Below are 18,262 nucleotides of genomic sequence, written 5' to 3' on the forward strand. Positions count from 1 at the left end.
CCGTTTAATACTGGTGACCTCTCGCACACTAATGTTCAGTTCGAGTCATCAGCTGTCCCTTCAGGTCTTTTATCACTGCTTTTGTCAAGCTATCTATTTAATTGAAAGAAGTTAATTGAATGAAAATGATCAACTAAGCTTGTATTAATATTGCTAATGGAACTTTCTTCTTGGCCATGTTTGGAGGAAGATGTCATGCTAGACTTTAGGAAAGGCCCATTAAGGCTTGCACTTAACCTGATGGGCTAATTAAGGAATGCTTATTCATTCTACAAGTCTAAGATAGCCTCTATCCAGCCTATTCTGTCTGATTTTACAACACATTTCACTTATGAGCATAAGCATTAATAGCAGTGAGAGTAACTGATAATGTTTTGATTGCATTGAATACAGTCCTAATGCACCACTGAATCTGTAATTTGCACTGATTGATCTAATATATGTTTGCACGATTTAATTTAATTACTTGTCTTAAATTGCTAAATAAACTTTCAATTTAAAGGTCACAAGTGAAAACCCCAGTATGTCTATTTCTCTAACGAGAACAGCGTATTAGGAGCGTTTCTCTGTTAGCAGTTTATTACCTGCCATCTTCTGTTTGTTCTCCTTACTTTGTCTTATTTACTCTTCTGTTAGCTTCTTAAGTTTCCCATGGATTTGATCGTATTGCACTTTTATGCAGCAAGTTGTAAAATTCCAAGTTAGTCTGTCTCGCTTTGGCAGGCGGGTATCTACTTGGTGTGCTGTTTATATTTTCAGGAGCCAGAATTGTCTTCCATTAATTGATTTACCCCTGCAAATCTTGAGGGCATCTTCAAGACTGGTTTTTACCCAGAAACATAGCTAGTAACAAAGCTTCGCTTGCTTATTCCTCCAGAAATGTACTACAAATAAATGCTTAATACAACTGAAGTTCACTTCATTAAGAAGCATGAAATCTTTCCTGAGGGCAGCTTTCAAGTAGGTTCTTGCCAGTGAGCAGGCTGCAATATCTTCTTCCAAAAAAACCCACCTTAAAACAAAGCTGAAGTAGTTTATAGACTTAAGGTGTTGAAGTAGAAATTACTTTTCTTTTATTTATACTGTGTCAAATATGAGAGACTTATCCTTTCTGAAGCTTTTGCAAGGTGCCTACGGACAAAGGCATATTGCTTCCCTATCATCTATTGCTTTGCTAGCATTCCTTTTTATTTCTCACACTTATTTTACAAGTTTTCCATGCTGCTGATGTCTGATATGAAATGCATTCCAGCAGCAAGGCAATGGTAAACCTGAAAACAGTGACTACTGACACTAAAACATACTTATTGGCTGGCGAATTGGAAGTTTTTGGAGGGGTAGGATTTACATGTGAAAATGTCTTTATTAAGCAGTATCACCCTTTTTTGGCTTGGCGTAATATGACTTGTAGTCAACTGCTACAAATTCTATAGGAGAACATAATTTCACAGGATTAATTCAAAGCAGTCCATTATTCCCTAATAAAACTTGTTTTCATGCACTCAGAACGTAAGTTGCTCTTTCTCATGAATTAGAATTTTGAGGGTTACTCACACCTGTGGCTTTATGAGAAATAAAGTTTAATTATTGTTAATTGAAGCAAGTCTTTTCTTTCACTAAAATACATTTAAAGTTTTACAGATAACTCTCAAGTATAGACTGCTAGCATTCTCAGTAACCTATTCATTCTGTAGAAGGAACTCCAGTCTCAGCTAATTTGATTCATCAGCTTCCTTTAGGTCTTCTTTAACTGCTTGTAAAAACACTTTATTAGCATGGTCTTCACGTGGGGAAAAAAAAATTTCTGCCTTTTTTTTTCCTTAAGTAATGGGACCACAGAGCTTCAGTGACTTATCTCACCTGCATTGAATTTTATAAGGGCAAGGTGATGAAAATTCCTGTGTAATCAGACAGTTCCCTTAATAGCATTCTTTTGTTCTTTTATTCAACAGGAGCTGGATCTTTAAAAGGTCTTTTGTATAGTATCTAGACACAGATTCCTTTAGAAGGCCCATTAAACTCTGTGTCACTCTTTGACACCTGCCTATTAACGCTGTCTTTTAGGAAGATTACTTCAGAAAAGCTGTGTGTTTTTCTTCCTTTCCCAAGTGCTGTAGTTCTAAGTTTCAAAACAGGTGTGTGTTTATCACAGCAGCAGTAACTTCTTTGAGGCTACCAAGTTACAACTGTATTGATTCCACTTACTTTTATGTAATGTTGGTTGAAGTCGATTCTGTCTTGCACATATATTGAACCTACGTCAGGGAGAAGGCATACAAGAAAATATGGCAGTGCTTGTGATGGAGTAGATGTTACCGTGATACTTTTCCTTCTGTTATGGATTGGAGGAAACTGCCAAGAAAAATAGTAAAATTGCAGGGGTGCTCCAGTAACCATGATGAACATTTTTCCCAGCCCCACAGTTCTTTATGCAGCTGTGCATAAACAAATTTTCTGTTGTTTTCTCATGTTTTGACTTTGTGGTTGTAATGGCAAATTTACCTTTCATCATTTGAGCTCCTCGTGAATTAAAAAGTGAATTAAACATAGTGGTTTGAACTAATGTGCTGTGCCTTGTGGTTGAGTGGCACAGGGGTGTAACATCATCATGCACCGTAGTTCAGCTGATAAGCAAAAATCTGTTAACCACTTGACCAGATGGCTTCCAGGAAAATGCTTATACGTTTTGCTGGACTTACTGATGAACATGCTGAAGGGCTTTTACTTAACACATTTTAGTTTGTAGATAACATTATGGTAATATACTACATACGTATATATGAAATGAAAATTGTAACCCACCACTATGTACGTGTATTTCCAAGACCGTAGGTGCTCCTTAGGCTTCTTATCCTGACCACTAGAATAATATTGGCTATGACTTTCTTTTCCAAAGTTGTCCATTTGTAGTCTGCTCTCAGGCATGTTTGGGCTGGGCCCCTCTCAGGAACATGTTTACTTTATGAATCTGTTACATCGGATGTCTTAAGAATCTTAGAGTTTAGCTAAAAATAGATAGAAATAACTGAGCTAGTCACACTAGGAGCAGTTTATTTAATGGAGACAGGGATTTGAGGGTATAGGTTTATTTGATAAGTGATAGATACTTTAAGATAACTTTTTTTTCTAGCTAGCTCTGATGACAATAAAAGGAACCCACAGTCTCCTTCAGATGTAGAGCTTTTGAAAATACCAGCATTTGTTTTTCCATATGGATAATCACTTCAATGAGGTGATATAATTGGCAGATGCTTATGACTTCTCGGAGGCACCTTTAGCTGAAAATGCTTTAGTGCAGCAGCTAGAACTAGCCACATCTTTCATGTACTTCAGAAATGTAGCTTTTGGTGCCTGGTTAATGCTTTTGCCCTCTCCTTCTGTACTTTTCAAAACTGATGTTGACTTCTCTAGAGTTTGACCATTAAGGAGCACATCACATGATCTTCTGCTGGCTAGTTAAGTTCGTTAACTGTAGGCAGACATAGCCACTGTAATTGATTGATACCTAAGATCTGTCTAGTGTGGTGTGGTATGTGACCTTTGCTATCTTGAGATGGAAAGCAAAAGTTCCGTTCTGCTGTGGATCGTTTTCATTGAACAGTGATGCATGGAAGTTTGGGAGACTTCTTTCCTCTGGACAGAGAAAATTTAGCCATCCTGCCATATTATTCAGGATCTTGGATTTGGACTGCGATGTAATAAAGAGTTGGCATATCTCTGTCTCTTCTTAAACATGCATCTATTCGTATGCTTAAGTTTTTAAAAGCCTGTATAAGTAAGCGGGGAAAAAAATGTAGTTATATAAAGCAGATGTTTATATATAAATAACTAACATATATAACTAATATAACTATATATAACATATAACTAATATATAAATTAATAACAACTATATAAATGACCCAGTTAAGTGTTATTTCTGTAAAGAAGTAATTCAGTGCTGGTAATGATTTGATTACGCTTTGCTGAACTGGCATTTATCTTTATAGGTGTGAAATCCTCGGGATGACTAAGTCCTAGCTCTTAAAATTTGAAATGAGACTTTAATAAGCTGGGTTTTTTGGATTACGTACTAGTGAACCACAGTTACTTATGTTCTAAGGTATTTAAGTATAAAAGCAGGCTTCAGTAAGTTAGATTAAGTACTGATTTCATGCATTAGTAATTTTTTTCATCAAGTTTTTGTAATTTCTAGAATTTCACTTGCAGTACTAAGTGTATATTGAATGTATGTGTTTCTGACACCTAGGTCATCACAAACTTGGTGAAAATGTTGAAAGCAAGAGATACAAGGAGAAATTTCTGTCCACCAAATCACTGGCTCTCAGAGCAAGAAAACATTAAAGCAGATAAGGCAAGTGTAATTATATTCCTTTTCACAGAGCGTTTCTGGTGATGAAGTTTAATTTTTGATTCCTAACAATATCAGCAGTGTTGATATTTTGCAGTTTTAATGTTGGTTAAAATGTGTAGTAACACTGCTCATCTCTGTAGTATAGAAGTCTTGCATCTGTTAAGAAGCCTCTATGTTAAGTTCCTTTATCAGGCCATAAAGAAGGATGCACACTACAATGCAGTATTGTAATTAAGCTCTATTTACAACAACAGAGAGTTGGACATTGTGTAGCATTTTTTTTGCAGTTAATTTTCATATTATTTTAAGCTTTTCTCAAAATAAAGACACGGTAGTTGTTCTCTAGTGGAATCATACCTCAAAATTTACTTCCAAAATACAGTAAAATTCAGTTGCATTTTCTGTGCTTATCTCACTCAGATCAACTTTTTTCCAAAAAGCTTTTGAACAAAATGGCATTGCTTGAACTTAAGTGTATGGATGCATGCAAACGAAAACGCTGTTCTGAATGTGCATGTACCTCCTTTGAATCATTGAAAAGTCTTAAGCCAGTCATATCTGAGGCAAACTCCCATGCAGTGTTAGATGTTCTAACAGTTGGAGGTGTTGCATGGCAATGAAAAGCAATAAACTCTTCCATTTATTTTTGATTATTGCTTGTTTGCTTACCTTGTGTTCAAGATTTCCATTTCTCTGTGTGACAGCTCTTCAGAGTTGGTAGGAAATAATGTCCACACACCTTAAAGAAAGTAGTAGTCTTAAACAGTAGTGTTATCTTGATTCTCAATTCAAAGTAAGAGAATTTATTTTACATCTCAGAATTCAAACTCTACTTCTACAGGATCTTAAATATCAAAATTTAACATGTTAATCTACTAGGTTACACAGCTCTATGTGCCGTCTGCTAGACATGTATGGAGAGTCAGAAGAATGGGAAGAATAGGACCATTGCAGTCCACTTTGGATGGTAAGATTACAGTCTATGCAACTTTTGCTTTACTAATGCAAAATAAGCTTGCCTAATGCAAAGAAAACCTACCTTTTACAGAGTTGAGCTGAACATCTTGTAAAGTTTTAATTATAAATGACTGCTTTGCCTTCCATTATTATCTTGAGTGTGTTTGTATGTCTTTGATATATTCATTGTGTAACAGCTTCTCCAAGCTTCTGCTGGTTTTGCTGGCACTGATGAGGTGTACAAGTAACAAGTGATAAGTGTTAAAAAGTGTGAATATGTATAAAAGGCAGTTGCAGAAGACAGAAAATGCATCCATTTGTGTAATATACAAAATAATAAGGTTTTATTTTTACTGTATACATATTATAACAAATTTTTGGTATCATGATAAGTATTAATTACAATTAGTAAATATTGTCTCTGATTGGACTTCTTTCTTTGAATCACTCAAAATAAATAAACTTTATGGAACTTCTGAAGAGGCATGTGAGAATTAGGCTAATTTGCTATCAAGGAAAACTTAAACTAGTTTAATTGCACTAATGCACTTTTTTATGTTAACAGTCTTTCTGCTTTTCAGACTTTTGTATCTTCCTTATTTTAGAATTTTACCTTGCTATGTTCTAGTTAAGTCACAAATACTTGGGAAGATTTTAATAATGAATTTAAAATGGGACCTTTAAGTAGCAAAGTGATTTGTCTATGAGATTCCTTACTCTGTTTGAAGATGATGTCACTTGCCAGTGTCTTAGTCAGGTACGGCAGATCATTTACAGAAGACAGTAGCGTTTGAGTGCTACCATAGAGCTCTGCAGAAGTAAGAGATTTGTCCAAGTTTGAAACCTAAGGACTTATTTTTGAGGACAAATTTTGTTTGAATAGTTACAATGTGTTTGGGAACTGTTGAGTCACAGCCTGAACGGCCTGAATCAATCACCAATCAGGTGATTGATCACCTGAGGTGAGTGCTGAGTCAGCCATGGGAGCACAGGTGAAGGCAATTCAGCTGTGTGACCGGAAGGGGGGGAGCCTGGCTGCACCTCTCCTAGACCCCATTTAAGGGCTGCCTGCCACTGGGGAAGGATCTCTTTCTGGAGATCGCTCCCTTTGGAGTTTTGTACTGCGAGCCTGCAACACGGGTGAGCATTTCATTTATCTTTAATTATCTCCTTCCACTGTGATAATCTTTCTAATTAGACAACCTGTTAAATACCCTCCTAACCATGCCACTCTACTAATTGTACATTTGTTGATTGTACACAATGATATTAGTTTACTTTGATTACTATATTAGTCTAGTTATTGGGTAGCAACTAGTTGGTCCACTGTAAGTACTCTTCAGAATTCTGAATCAAAATTTTTCGTTCAGTTCAGTTTCTCCTTTTGGAAATGATTAGTTGTCAGCAGTGGATAGTAGGTAGTCTTAAAAATAAGTACTTAGCAAAAATTGCTGAAACTCGGTGTGCTTTTTAGGTATTGCCATGCTGTACTGTCTCAGCACCTTTCAAATGCAGCTTCCTCCTGTCAGACCTGTTCCGTATTTGTTACTTCTAGGTTCTCATTCACCTCCTAGCTTGCTAGCCTCCTACTATTCTCCTTCCCCTCAGACTTGCAACACTTTGAGCTTGTTCCTTTCTCTGCCTTTCCATAACTGCATCAGTGCCCTCTGTTTCATGAGTTAGCTTGACTTGGGTGACAAACACATAAGCTGATGTACTGGGTTGATAAGAGCTGAGATCTCCTTGCTTTTCTGTAGTCTGGTCACTAAGGGAATTTCTGTTCTCAAGCCAGTAGCAATTTTTTGCAAAACTTGAGTATTTTTGAATCCTCTGTTTCTCTGTTGAATTTAAAATTCATCTGTTTAGTTCAAAGATGTATCGAAGGGAACACATCAAGAGAAGATTACACTGTTGATGTAAACATCATTTTGATAAGAAATCAGGCTAAAACCAGTGCAGTCACCTGCTTGTTTTCACACATTCGTGTTGAGTGTGTCTGTGACTTGTGCAAGCCCTCTTGACTCCATATGGGATAAAGCCAATTAGCATGAAAGTATCAGTGCATCGCATATGGCCGTGTTTATTTGCTCTTTTTCATTTGCCTAAATGGCAGACTCGCGAGTTCTAAATGCCCTCTGTATTGATGACTCCGTCCCATATTTCTCTTTAAAGAAAGAAGCTGTGATGGAGAAATGCAGATAAAATTGACTAATTGACTGGAATAATTGAACCATCAAAGTCACGTAGTAGTTTACCTTTGCTGTACATGCACTTTTTATTTAAAATGGTTTTAACCCTTAGCTTAATAGACAGCACACATTGACTTTAATTAAAAAAAACTGAGCATAATCACAGATAAGTATTTTATCAGAAATTCCAAAGGCTTACAATGTTTAAGCCTTCCCCAAATGAGTATACATCAAGTATAGCGGTGTATTGGGTTATGTCCTGTTAAGTTAGAGCTTATAATATTCCTACATAAAGTACTTTTAGAAGTAAAAATAGCACCAGAATCAAACAAACACCCCCCCCCCCCCCCCCCCAAACAATAAAATCTGGAAAAACAAAAACCAGACTCCTCTACAAAACGTGTAATCAGTGAACATTGCTGTGATGCCCTGTTGTAGAAGTGCAGTATTTCTGTAGTAAGATTTCACGTAGTTACTGTAACCTTCTATTAGGAGAGAAAACCTAGAGAAACAAATGCTGTTTTTCTGTTGATTTCTTTAGATTTGGTTTAATTCTTATGTTTTAATGTGTGAAATAATTTGTTTGAAAGTGGATGTTGTAGTTGAAAGAACTTTAAACTTTTTGGTTATTGGGATGGGAATATTGTGTATTCCTGTGATTAAAATCATAATTACGTATATCTTCTTTTTTTCTTAATTAAAAAGTTAAAAATTCAGTGATATGGCAGTAACTTTTCTTCTGAAGAAACTTAAACATGAATGCATTTATATACGTTTTGTTCTCAGAGTGCTTTTTACTTCTGTTTGCCCAACATGTAAGGAAAGGTAAGGCTTCGTGTTACTGTTTCATAAACTATTTTAATACCTGTATTTTAATGCAAAGTAAATTGAGTAATTTGATTTAAAAAAAAATAATCAGAACTGTTTAAAATTGTTTCCAAAATTATTAAAAGTATTATTTCTATTTTAAGTGGGTTTGGAACCAGCACCTCTTTCTGTATCTGAAGAACGACAGCTTGCAATTCTGACAGAGCTACCTTTTGTCGTTCCTTTTGAAGAAAGAGTAAAGGTACCTAATTTCTAAATTAATGTTCAGTTTTGGTTTTTGAGATTCTTTGTTTCCTTTTGTTTTTCGGTAAGCTTGAAAGAGCATGTGGCTAACTAGAAACTGGATCGTTTCTCTGCAGAAGTATCTGACATGCCATACTTGTTCGTGTGGCAACTGAATATATGAAGTCAGACTACTTTCTTTTTTTAATGATTCTGTTGTCCTTTATAGTAAATGTATTAAAATTAGGTACACAGATTCCAATATATGAGAGCAATGATGTATTCATTCCTGATTGACCTACATGATTGCACCCTCTTGTGGTAAGCAGTGTGCTAGCTTGTGTATCTACTACAAACTGATTGCATGGGCAAGACTGGAGGCTGGTACAGTGGGTGGATTTAGTCAGAACAAGTTGATAGATGTCCGTTTTAACAAAACATTGCCTAGAGATTGACTTTTTTTTTTGCATTCAGTGTCTGAGTAGCTGAACATGAAGAATAACGTAGTTTAAAACCTGCAAGATTATAGTACTGTTTGACTCATTTTTGTGTATTTTCTAGATTTTGAATATATAATTGCTAGTTTTATCAGCTATTTCAGTTTGCATTATATACTTTTTAAAAGCTATAATTGTTATAGGGTTTTTTGAACTGCTTTTGTTGTCAAAAGTACCAATTAAAAAACAAACAAACAAAAGAAAACTCAGAACTGTCTTGGAAACATTTAATTACAAGACACCATCAAGGGAATGAAGAACAGTTCCATAGGGAAAGTAAATCAGTATTTGTCAAAAAGCAATGATAGATTTAGTGGAAGAGGACTTGTTTTTTCCAGGCTTCTATGAAACAGTTGTTCCCACAAAAATCTTAATACCATGTGGCAGGACTGAACTGGGATTACAGCGAAACAATTGGAAGCAACTTCAAGCAGGGGCCTGTATGTTAATACCCTGTCACTGTCTACAACATCTAGGCTAGTAAAGCTTTAAGTTGTACTTATCTTAAGTTTCTGAAATTCATAAAACCTGTTTTCTGTTACCACAAAAACTGAAACTTAGCTTCTTGTTTTGGAGGATAGCATCTTTTGAATCATTAAAAATTGTTTGAGAGTTTGTGAGAAGGCTAAAGCTCCAGACTGCGCACTTCTGTTATTCAAAGACAAGATCCTCTTATACTGCTTTTCAGACCAAGTATGGTCCTTTTGGTGTAGCAGCAGGAGACAATGTGCTTGTGGAGTCTCCTACCACTCCTTTTACTGCAGGTTGTTTTGTAGGAAATAGCATTATTACTATTATTTTTTTCCCCCTCCCAGTTGTCATCCATTATAACAGTCCTGGTGTTAAGGTCATGTTTGCTCCATGTATCCTTTCATTTTCTATCTTCTTTGAATTTCCAAACGTTAGATGCTCTTATTAGCAATTACTCAGTCCAGTTTCATGGTGAGCTGTTCAGCTTGCTGATCCCAGGGTCCGTTACCCATTCGGCCTTAAGGCACGTTGGTGTGCAGCTGTCAGTTAGATATTCATCACTAAGTACAAGTAAATAAAATTTGTATGAAGAACCTTGATCCCTTACAGGAAGCAGTAACTTGAATTTTACTATTACACCACTTACTGAAGTTTCCACTAGTGATTGGCCTAGTAGACTTTTGCTGCTCATAACCCTTTGGTACAGTTGTTCAGACAACTTTCAGTCTGCCTCACTGTCTATTTCCCTTAACCCATGCTACTGTCAGCTTGCCGATGATGTTACGATGTGTGCTTCAGGCATGCTTTTCCATCTGTTATTCTTAAGTCACTGAAAATACTTCAGCTATGCATTGATGTTCTTGATTTCAGGAACTGCATTTGCATGAACAGTGGATCATTTAGGAGACCAGACTGTACCAAAACAATTTTTTTCAGTGACAGCCACCCTCAAATCACTCACTGCACCCAATATTGTGTAGTAATAATTAATAAACCATATTCAGTGTATTCTTATGCCTTGTCCATAAAATGAAAGTGCCCATGGTTGTGTGTCTTGATGACGTTCAACTATAGGAAAGTTTAGATCACAAGGGACTTCTAGAGGTACTCTAGTTCCCTTCCCTCTTCAGTCAGGAGTACATTCAAAGTTAGATCATGACGCTAAGAGTCAGTTGTCCTGATTTCAGACTGTATGATCTGGTCTGATGCTTAACCACACTCTTCCTGATTTTTCTTTTTTCTTTATGCCTGTTCCATGTTTCTCTTTCTGCACCTTATGACTTTTTTTTCCTTGGCTTTTTGCTGTAGGGAAGTCTGGCTTTGTCTACAGTGATTTGCCTACCAGGAGAGTCTTCTTTGCTAACTATAGCGTCCATATGAGTAGTAGATTTTAGATTTCACACTAGTGTTGTCTGCTGTTGTCAGGTTTTTCTCTTTCATGATGTGTGTATGTGATTGTGTGTAAACATCTGTGCAAAAAAACAAATTCTTACTTATGAAAGCAATCTGATACGATTGGGAGATTTACGTCTCTTAGAAAAGTATTGAAGTATTCAATGTGGGAAGTATGCAAGAGGGGACATCAGTAAGCAGACAGTCCCTGTATTGTGGGTATTTTGAATGTTACTCATGCAAAAAGGCCATGCTCCATCTTCGTATAGAAACATAGTTACAGTTACTATTCAGAAGAAGTCTTAAGGGGTTCCTATTTTGATGACTTGCACAGGGGCAATGTGAAGTTCAATTTATGCTTCAGCTGGCATTATTTTTTTTTATTGTAGCTGGTATGACATTCAGGCAATGCTATCCACTATATGAATGTGAATTTCTTGCTCACTGCTTCCAAGAGGAGTACTGACACCTCATATCTTGCTACTGGAAATGTTCCTAAGCATTATGAAAACAAAAATAATTGTTTACTAGTACTGAGGATTGCCTCTGTGTTCACAATACTCATATGACTTTTTCCCTTTGTCTTTGAATACTTTGCGTTTCAGAACTCTGAAAGTTAGGGAGAGGAAGCTGGAATGACTGACACAAAGTCTGTAGATGTGCCTCTTTATGTAGAAAGAATTGAGGATGATATCTTAGCACGAGAAAGTTTTTGCATGTCTGTCCCCTCTTCTTCCCTCCCCTGGGACATGGCTCTGTATTTCTGGAGCTCGATGACAGAGAGGACAAATCACTTGAAAGTGAGTGCCCAAAGCAGCTCAAAGGACAGTAATAGTAGTGAATAACCATCTTTCACTGAATGTTTACATCTATACCGTAACTTGATTTCTTTTCATTCATTTTAACAGATTTTTCAAAGACTAATCTATGCTGATAAACAAGAAGTTCAAGGAGATGGGCCGTTTTTGGATGGAATTAATGTCACCATTAGGAGAAATTATATTTATGAAGATGCTTATGATAAACTTTCTCCTGAAAATGGTAGGTTTACAATGAAGTTATCACCAAATTCTAACGCATTTAATCCATCTCCACAAGTATTTACATATTTGCTTACTTGAGCAAAATAGTAATGAGCTATTAGATCCTTTGCAATGGCTGTGACTAAAAATGGCTATCCTGTTTTTCTAGACAGCAGAATTTTTGTGCAGGAGAGCATTTCACCTGAGCGAAGAAGTAGTAATTTTTAAAAACAGTTCAGTTTCTGAAAAGACTGGAAAGTTCCTAGTAGATCTAGAGCTATTCATTAAGCTAGATGCTTGGTGGATCAGGAGAGATTCTGATGCTGAGCATTCTTTCATGCATATCAACTGTCCATCCATAGTGTGTGCATTTGTAGTGCATGAAATGAAGCAGTAGAAGTTTTAATTATTACTTGTTTATTGTTGGTTGGTTTGATGGGAAGTAAGTATAGTTGATGCAAAGCTTATTATAAAAGCTGTTTTTATAGTCTGGAAGCCTTCAGCAAGTTGAGTAAAAGGGCTTACCTTCTCAGGAATGCATACACAGTTCAAAGACTAAATATTCTTTGCTCTGGGATTTGTATTAGAAAAATTCAGAGAGAATTTCCAGTGAAGGAGGAAAAAAACCATTCCAGCCACTTCTGTCTTTCTGCCACCTCTCCACCTCAAATAACTGTTCACATTTCCAACAGAGAAATGGCAGATGGCAGCTGACATTTAAGATTAGATTTTTTTGCAAGAAAACTCAGTTGAGTTAACATCTTGTTGCTCACGAGGTGCTATCAGCTCTTCAGCTTGGGTATCTGACTTGCCTGTGGTGCTGACCTTGCTCTTTTCCAGGGGTAAGCAGTTACCTATCAGAGCAAGCAGGAAAGTAATCCAGAGAAAGGGATGAGTGCTGAATCAGTGAGCTGAAATGGAGCACTTCAGGGTTGAGAAGAGTGGACCTATGGAAGGAAGGAACAATGGTGGTGGATAAAAGGAGTGTGGGAGCACTTCCTTTGGTAACAGGCTGAGAAGTGGTTTTAGTTATTTCTCATTTCTTCATCCTTTGTGTATGTGGAAGGCAGGAAAGGATTGTGGACAATGGGTATCACCCATGCTCCTTGTAGGGTTTCTCTGTGTTGCAGGCAGGTGTGTACAGTATTTGTCAGTCAACAAATAAATTAAAAATGCTGTCTCGTAAGGTGGCAACATCACAACTTGTGAATCCCTCTCAAAAGCAGTCTTCTGTGAAACACACAGAACACATCAAACTTGACTACACCTTGCTCAATGGAATTACATGCCGTAGCATGGAGTCCAAAGTAGCAGAAGTATTAAGTTTGGTTTCAAAGAATATTATTTAAGGTATTGTGTAGCAGTCAGTCCCTCTAAGGGAGTGCAGCGCTTACTGACAGTTCCTTCAAACAAGACAGAGCAGAATCTTTCATTCACAATGCTTTATATACATAGAATTTTCAAATAATTATTGGGGCTTATGAAAGTATTTGGTAGAATTTTTCTTCCCCTAACAGTGTCTTTGTAATTCATCTTTTGAGCTCTCTTACAGCAAGATGCCTTGTGCAAATTGAGTCCTACACATTGAATATCCTGAAATTCAAGCCAATAATAGATTTTTTTGCAACAGTACTCCTTACTAGTGCCTTTTTTTAATATACAAATAGCATAGGTGGAAACATACAGGTAGTTGCAAGCAAAATTCAAGTAGCTAGTTACATTTGAGTCTCTCTTTCTCCTTTCTCTGCAGAACCTGACCTAAAAAAGCGCATTCGTGTTCACTTACTTAATGCACACGGTCTTGATGAAGCTGGTATTGATGGTGGTGGAATTTTCAGAGAATTTCTGAATGAACTACTTAAATCAGGATTTAACCCTAACCAAGGGTTTTTTAAGACCACCAATGAGGGACTTCTTTATCCCAATCCTGCTGCACAGATGCTTGTTGGAGACTCTTATGCCCGACATTACTACTTTCTTGGAAGAATGCTTGGAAAGGTAAAAACAGAGCTGTATAATTTAAAGCTATTATTCAGTAAGTGTTTTTGGATGGGGTAGATGGGAGACATTTTCCTCAAGTGTAGAAAGATCTTCATAACTCTCAAATATTGGGTCTGAGCATTATTTCTGCATCTTGCTGAACTTTCTCATTCATTTCACTAAGTTACATCAAAAGTACAGAGGAGCTGACATACTCTAACTAGCAGCAGAACAAAATGTGCACGTCTATCTCTGTGTTTATCTTCTTTTTTTAATGTTAATTTGCTTGAAGCCTACAGGACTACTCTGCTTGTGATGATTTTTAACATGGGACGTTCTGGAGTTTGATTCCGGTTTAAGATTCAACTGGGAATCTCAGATTATTTACAGAACCAAACAGTTTCTAGTTGCATGAGATACAGTTCTTACAGCATTAAAATTTGCTACAAGCATTTATAATATTTATAAGGCATTGAAAAAGTTTCACAAATTCTGCTTGGGTTCTTTTTTATGTGTATTTTGTATCTTTTTTAAAGCCATAGTGCTTGCTGTTTTGCTGTTGTAGACTTTCAATGACTGATAAGCCCCTGCTGAGCTAGATTTTTTTTAAAGAAACCATTACGTTATTACATTCACTTTTCACCTGTGATCATATTTAATATTGAGAATATTTCTGAGTCCTTGAAATTATTCTTTAGATCTGATAATTGTGAAAGGAAGTTTAGAATGCAAGCTCCATTTCAGAAAAAAAAGAAAAAGGTATTGCTATTCCACTATCTCAAGTGGGATGTATTAAGAATGAAGTCTCATTTTAGCTGCATGAAGTATTTTGGAGCCTAAAGCCCTGTTGATTTGCACTGAGATTTCACATATGGTTGGATGTCCTTATTTTAATCCAGCTGTAAGCTTAAGAGGATGTTGACAAACTTGTGTTGCTGAAACAGATTGCTATTCTTTATAGTTCATAGAATCATAGAATGACTTAGATTGGAAGAAACCTATATAGTCTGGCCCTATAGACTTGTACGTGTAGTTACAAGAGGAATCTTTTCAATAAAATGATTCTAACTTTGAATCTTTAATTTTGTCTGGCAAAACAACACATTGTTTTCTGTAATTGGATTTTAAATGTTGGCGCAGAGAGAGGAGTTGTAGAAGGTATTTTATCTCCTGGAGATTGCTGCAAGTACAGTTTTTTGTCTTTTTAAAATCAGAAGGTCTATTATTTAACTTTTTGAAAGCATAAATTGTTTTTTGTATTTGCGGAATGTTTGCATAAGGTATGAACTGACAGCATCATTTAATAATTACCCACACCCAGGTGCACAGACACCTTTTTAGTCATGTATTTAGAGACCTGATGAATTCAACAGAAAGATAAGGCACGGCCATACAGTTCAAAACCTGCCAGTATTGTGGTCTCGGTTAAGTTATTGAATACCCACTCACCTGTTTTCAAAAACGTGTCCATTTTATGCTTTGCACAGGGTTATTTGAGAGCTATAGTAGGTTATTAAAAGCCTCTTTGTAAACAAAGCAGATATCTTGCAAAGGAAGCAATCAGGCATCCACATCAATTTCTTATTTGTGGAAAACGGTATGTAAAGAGCACTGCCACCAAAAACTCTCACTTAACAAGTTTCAACACCACCAGAGAACAAATGCATTAAAATATAATAATTTATCGAAATTGTCTGTCTCTTGGTAACCACCACTCAGCTTTCAGTATCGTAGGCTTGCACCTAATTCACTTTTCATTCCTGTCAGGAAATTGTTTAACAGCTTGGCATCTTCTGTGTTACTTGATAAGTTAAGAAATAGAGACATCTGAAGATTTAGAACTTGTCTTTAAAACTTGTGCATATAAAAATTGTGCATGTAAAAATTATTGCAACCCTTGAATGAATTGCTAATTGTCTAGATTGTGCTTTTGTAGTTAGGGAAGAAATTGAAATCCATACTGCACAAACTGCATGGCTGTCCAAAAGCTTTTACTGGTGGCTGAATGAGCAAAAGGTCTTGGGGGGGGGAGCGACTACACAATCACATGGTTTCAGACAACATAATACCATTCTTAAAAACAGAGAAACAACAAAAAAACCAACCAATATAGAAATGAGTTTGCTTAACCAGCAGCTACTCAAACACTTCCAAAGTTTACGTTTCTCAACTTCCACTGACTTCGCTCTGCAATGTAAATATTATTCTAACATTAGAGCTTTGTGAGCAGTTTCCTCTCCTTTTCTTGAAAGTAGAAGCTCAGCTTACCATGAGCACCTTGTGTAGTGGTATCATACCACCGGAGGGCTTTGCAGTTGGAACCTTTTCATTTCCCCTGCTGGAAGAACAGCAGTGGCTTCCTGAACCCTGAGAGCTGATGGTGTCATGTGCTGTCCTGGGACATTCAGACAGTGGTGTCATATCCCCAGATCCTTCTTTCTCTTTTCTGAAAAGTGAAGACCTGACCTGTGTAGACTTTCACAGCTAGGATAGCATATTGCAATCTTTTTGCCCTCACAGTAGGTATGCTTGGGCAGTGAGCAAGCACCCAGTTTGGTTAGCTTTCTTTCTGCATGCAGTAATATTATATCAGTGCTGAAAATCTTTCCACCTGCAGACTTTCCTGTCGCAGCTTAGCAGACTTGATTCACTAGAGCACAAAAGTGGTGTTGGCAGGCAGCCAAATCTTGGAGCGACAGAACCAGAAAAGGGGAATTTGGGAAAAACACCTGAGAATCTGAAGTGAGGGTTTTCTCTCAATTGCTTTTTGAATATCTGTTGCAAACACTGAATGTTGGAAACATTGTCAACCACTTCAACAGAAGCAGGGATCAGGAAAACAGGGTCAGTTGCAGAATTTAAATCTCAATTTCATTGTGTTCAGGCCTAAGCTGAGTCTTGTATACCAACTGTATTGTCTTTCTCCATTTCCTGCTTAGATTTTGCATTTATTCAGTGACATTAATGTGACAGAGGAAGAGGACATTTGTAGAATCAGAGAACGGTAGGGGTTGGATGGGACCTCTGGAGCTCATGTAGTCCAACCCCCTGCTAAAGCAGTTCCATACAGTAGATTCCACAGGAAAAAAAAAAAGCAAGAAAACTCAACAATTAGAACTGGACATCGTGTAATTTCAGTATTTGGTAGGATGCTGCATCATTCACAGTACTAACTACTCTTCTTCTGTTTCTCTCATGGCTGAAGATTTTTTTTTTGAGGGTTTTTTTAAGTAGTTTTTTTCTTTCAGTTTTTAGGCCAACTCTTCCCTTTGTTTGTTGTCCTTTTAATTAAGATCCTCTGTGAATTGTAAGAGAGTGAAATTGATAGTCTGTGGAAGTTATTTCCTTACTTATAATGTAGGTGTAAGCTACTCTGAGTCTGTTTTCTGATGTGGTTATTCAGCCTGATAGTCCCTTTGTGTACTGGTTCATTTAACATAACCAATTATCTTTTGATTACAAATAGCTATGTTAGTACTAACCTTGTAAATATATGTCTAGTGCTAAAAGACTACCGAAATGTGGTATTTTAACTCTAAATCTTGAGGAAGGAAAAGTGTGTATTGATTGATTGTGGTATTTATTGGGTCATAATGTATTTAAATTTTCTTTAATGCATATGTTAGTGATTGTTTACCGTGATAAAGTGCATAGAGGTCTCTGCAAGGAGTTCTGCATGGAAAGAATTACCTCATGTCACTGGTCACTCCTCAATTAAAAGTTCCATTAGCAGATGATTCCTGCTTCTGGTTTGTGTACTGATTGCATTTTATTGCCTCTAAATCAGGTTCCTAGACAGGGAATAAATAAACAGTTAGAGTGTGCGGTAATGGTATCCTGATCTTTTTTCATGGTTGGAAACACCTACATCCATTTAAATCAATTAAGTTTGGAATATTTACTGAAATTCTTTATTGGATTTGAACTCACTTTGAAAGTGACTATTTTCACTGGTATTATAATGCAGATTTATCTTAGAAGCCCATCCAGAGGTTAGTCACATAGCAGTGAGCGTTCCAATTGTTCCGAAGATTGAAACTTAAATAAGGAGATGTCTACCTTTTATTTTCTGTTCTTATTAAATTATGTTTAAATTTGGGTCAAGAATATCTATTAAGCATTTACAGGAACTTCAGTAGGGAATGATTCACTCTCAGTTATCCAGTACCTATAACCCTTCTCTATCCCAAATGATATTGATTTCAGTTTATGTTGTATATGTGGCCTAAGTTACAGAGGTAACTGTTCCTGTAAAAACAGTCTGAAAGTACCTAGTTGCTGACTGATGATTTTCTGCTTGTACCAAAATTTCTGAAACGCTCCATTTTGGCAATAAAATTTCATGTAATA

At 36.6% G+C, this 18,262-nt stretch overlaps 1 protein-coding gene across 2 annotated transcripts in view; it reads left to right on the forward strand.

Moving 5' to 3' along the window:
* The window catches only part of UBE3C (ubiquitin protein ligase E3C), a 66,355-nt gene that overhangs the window by 29,436 nt on the left and 18,657 nt on the right, over positions 1–18,262 (forward strand). For both annotated transcript variants that reach the window (NM_001030967.2, XM_015281334.4), the window contains exons 14-18: positions 4,250–4,354; positions 5,234–5,321; positions 8,472–8,569; positions 11,819–11,951; positions 13,683–13,930. In NM_001030967.2, the coding sequence (NP_001026138.2) occupies positions 4,250–4,354; positions 5,234–5,321; positions 8,472–8,569; positions 11,819–11,951; positions 13,683–13,930 (672 nt within the window). The remainder of the gene's footprint in view (positions 1–4,249; positions 4,355–5,233; positions 5,322–8,471; positions 8,570–11,818; positions 11,952–13,682; positions 13,931–18,262) is intronic.

This window comes from Gallus gallus, chromosome 2, assembly GCF_016699485.2.
Source record: "Gallus gallus isolate bGalGal1 chromosome 2, bGalGal1.mat.broiler.GRCg7b, whole genome shotgun sequence".
NCBI classification, from domain to species: Eukaryota; Metazoa; Chordata; class Aves; order Galliformes; family Phasianidae; genus Gallus; species Gallus gallus.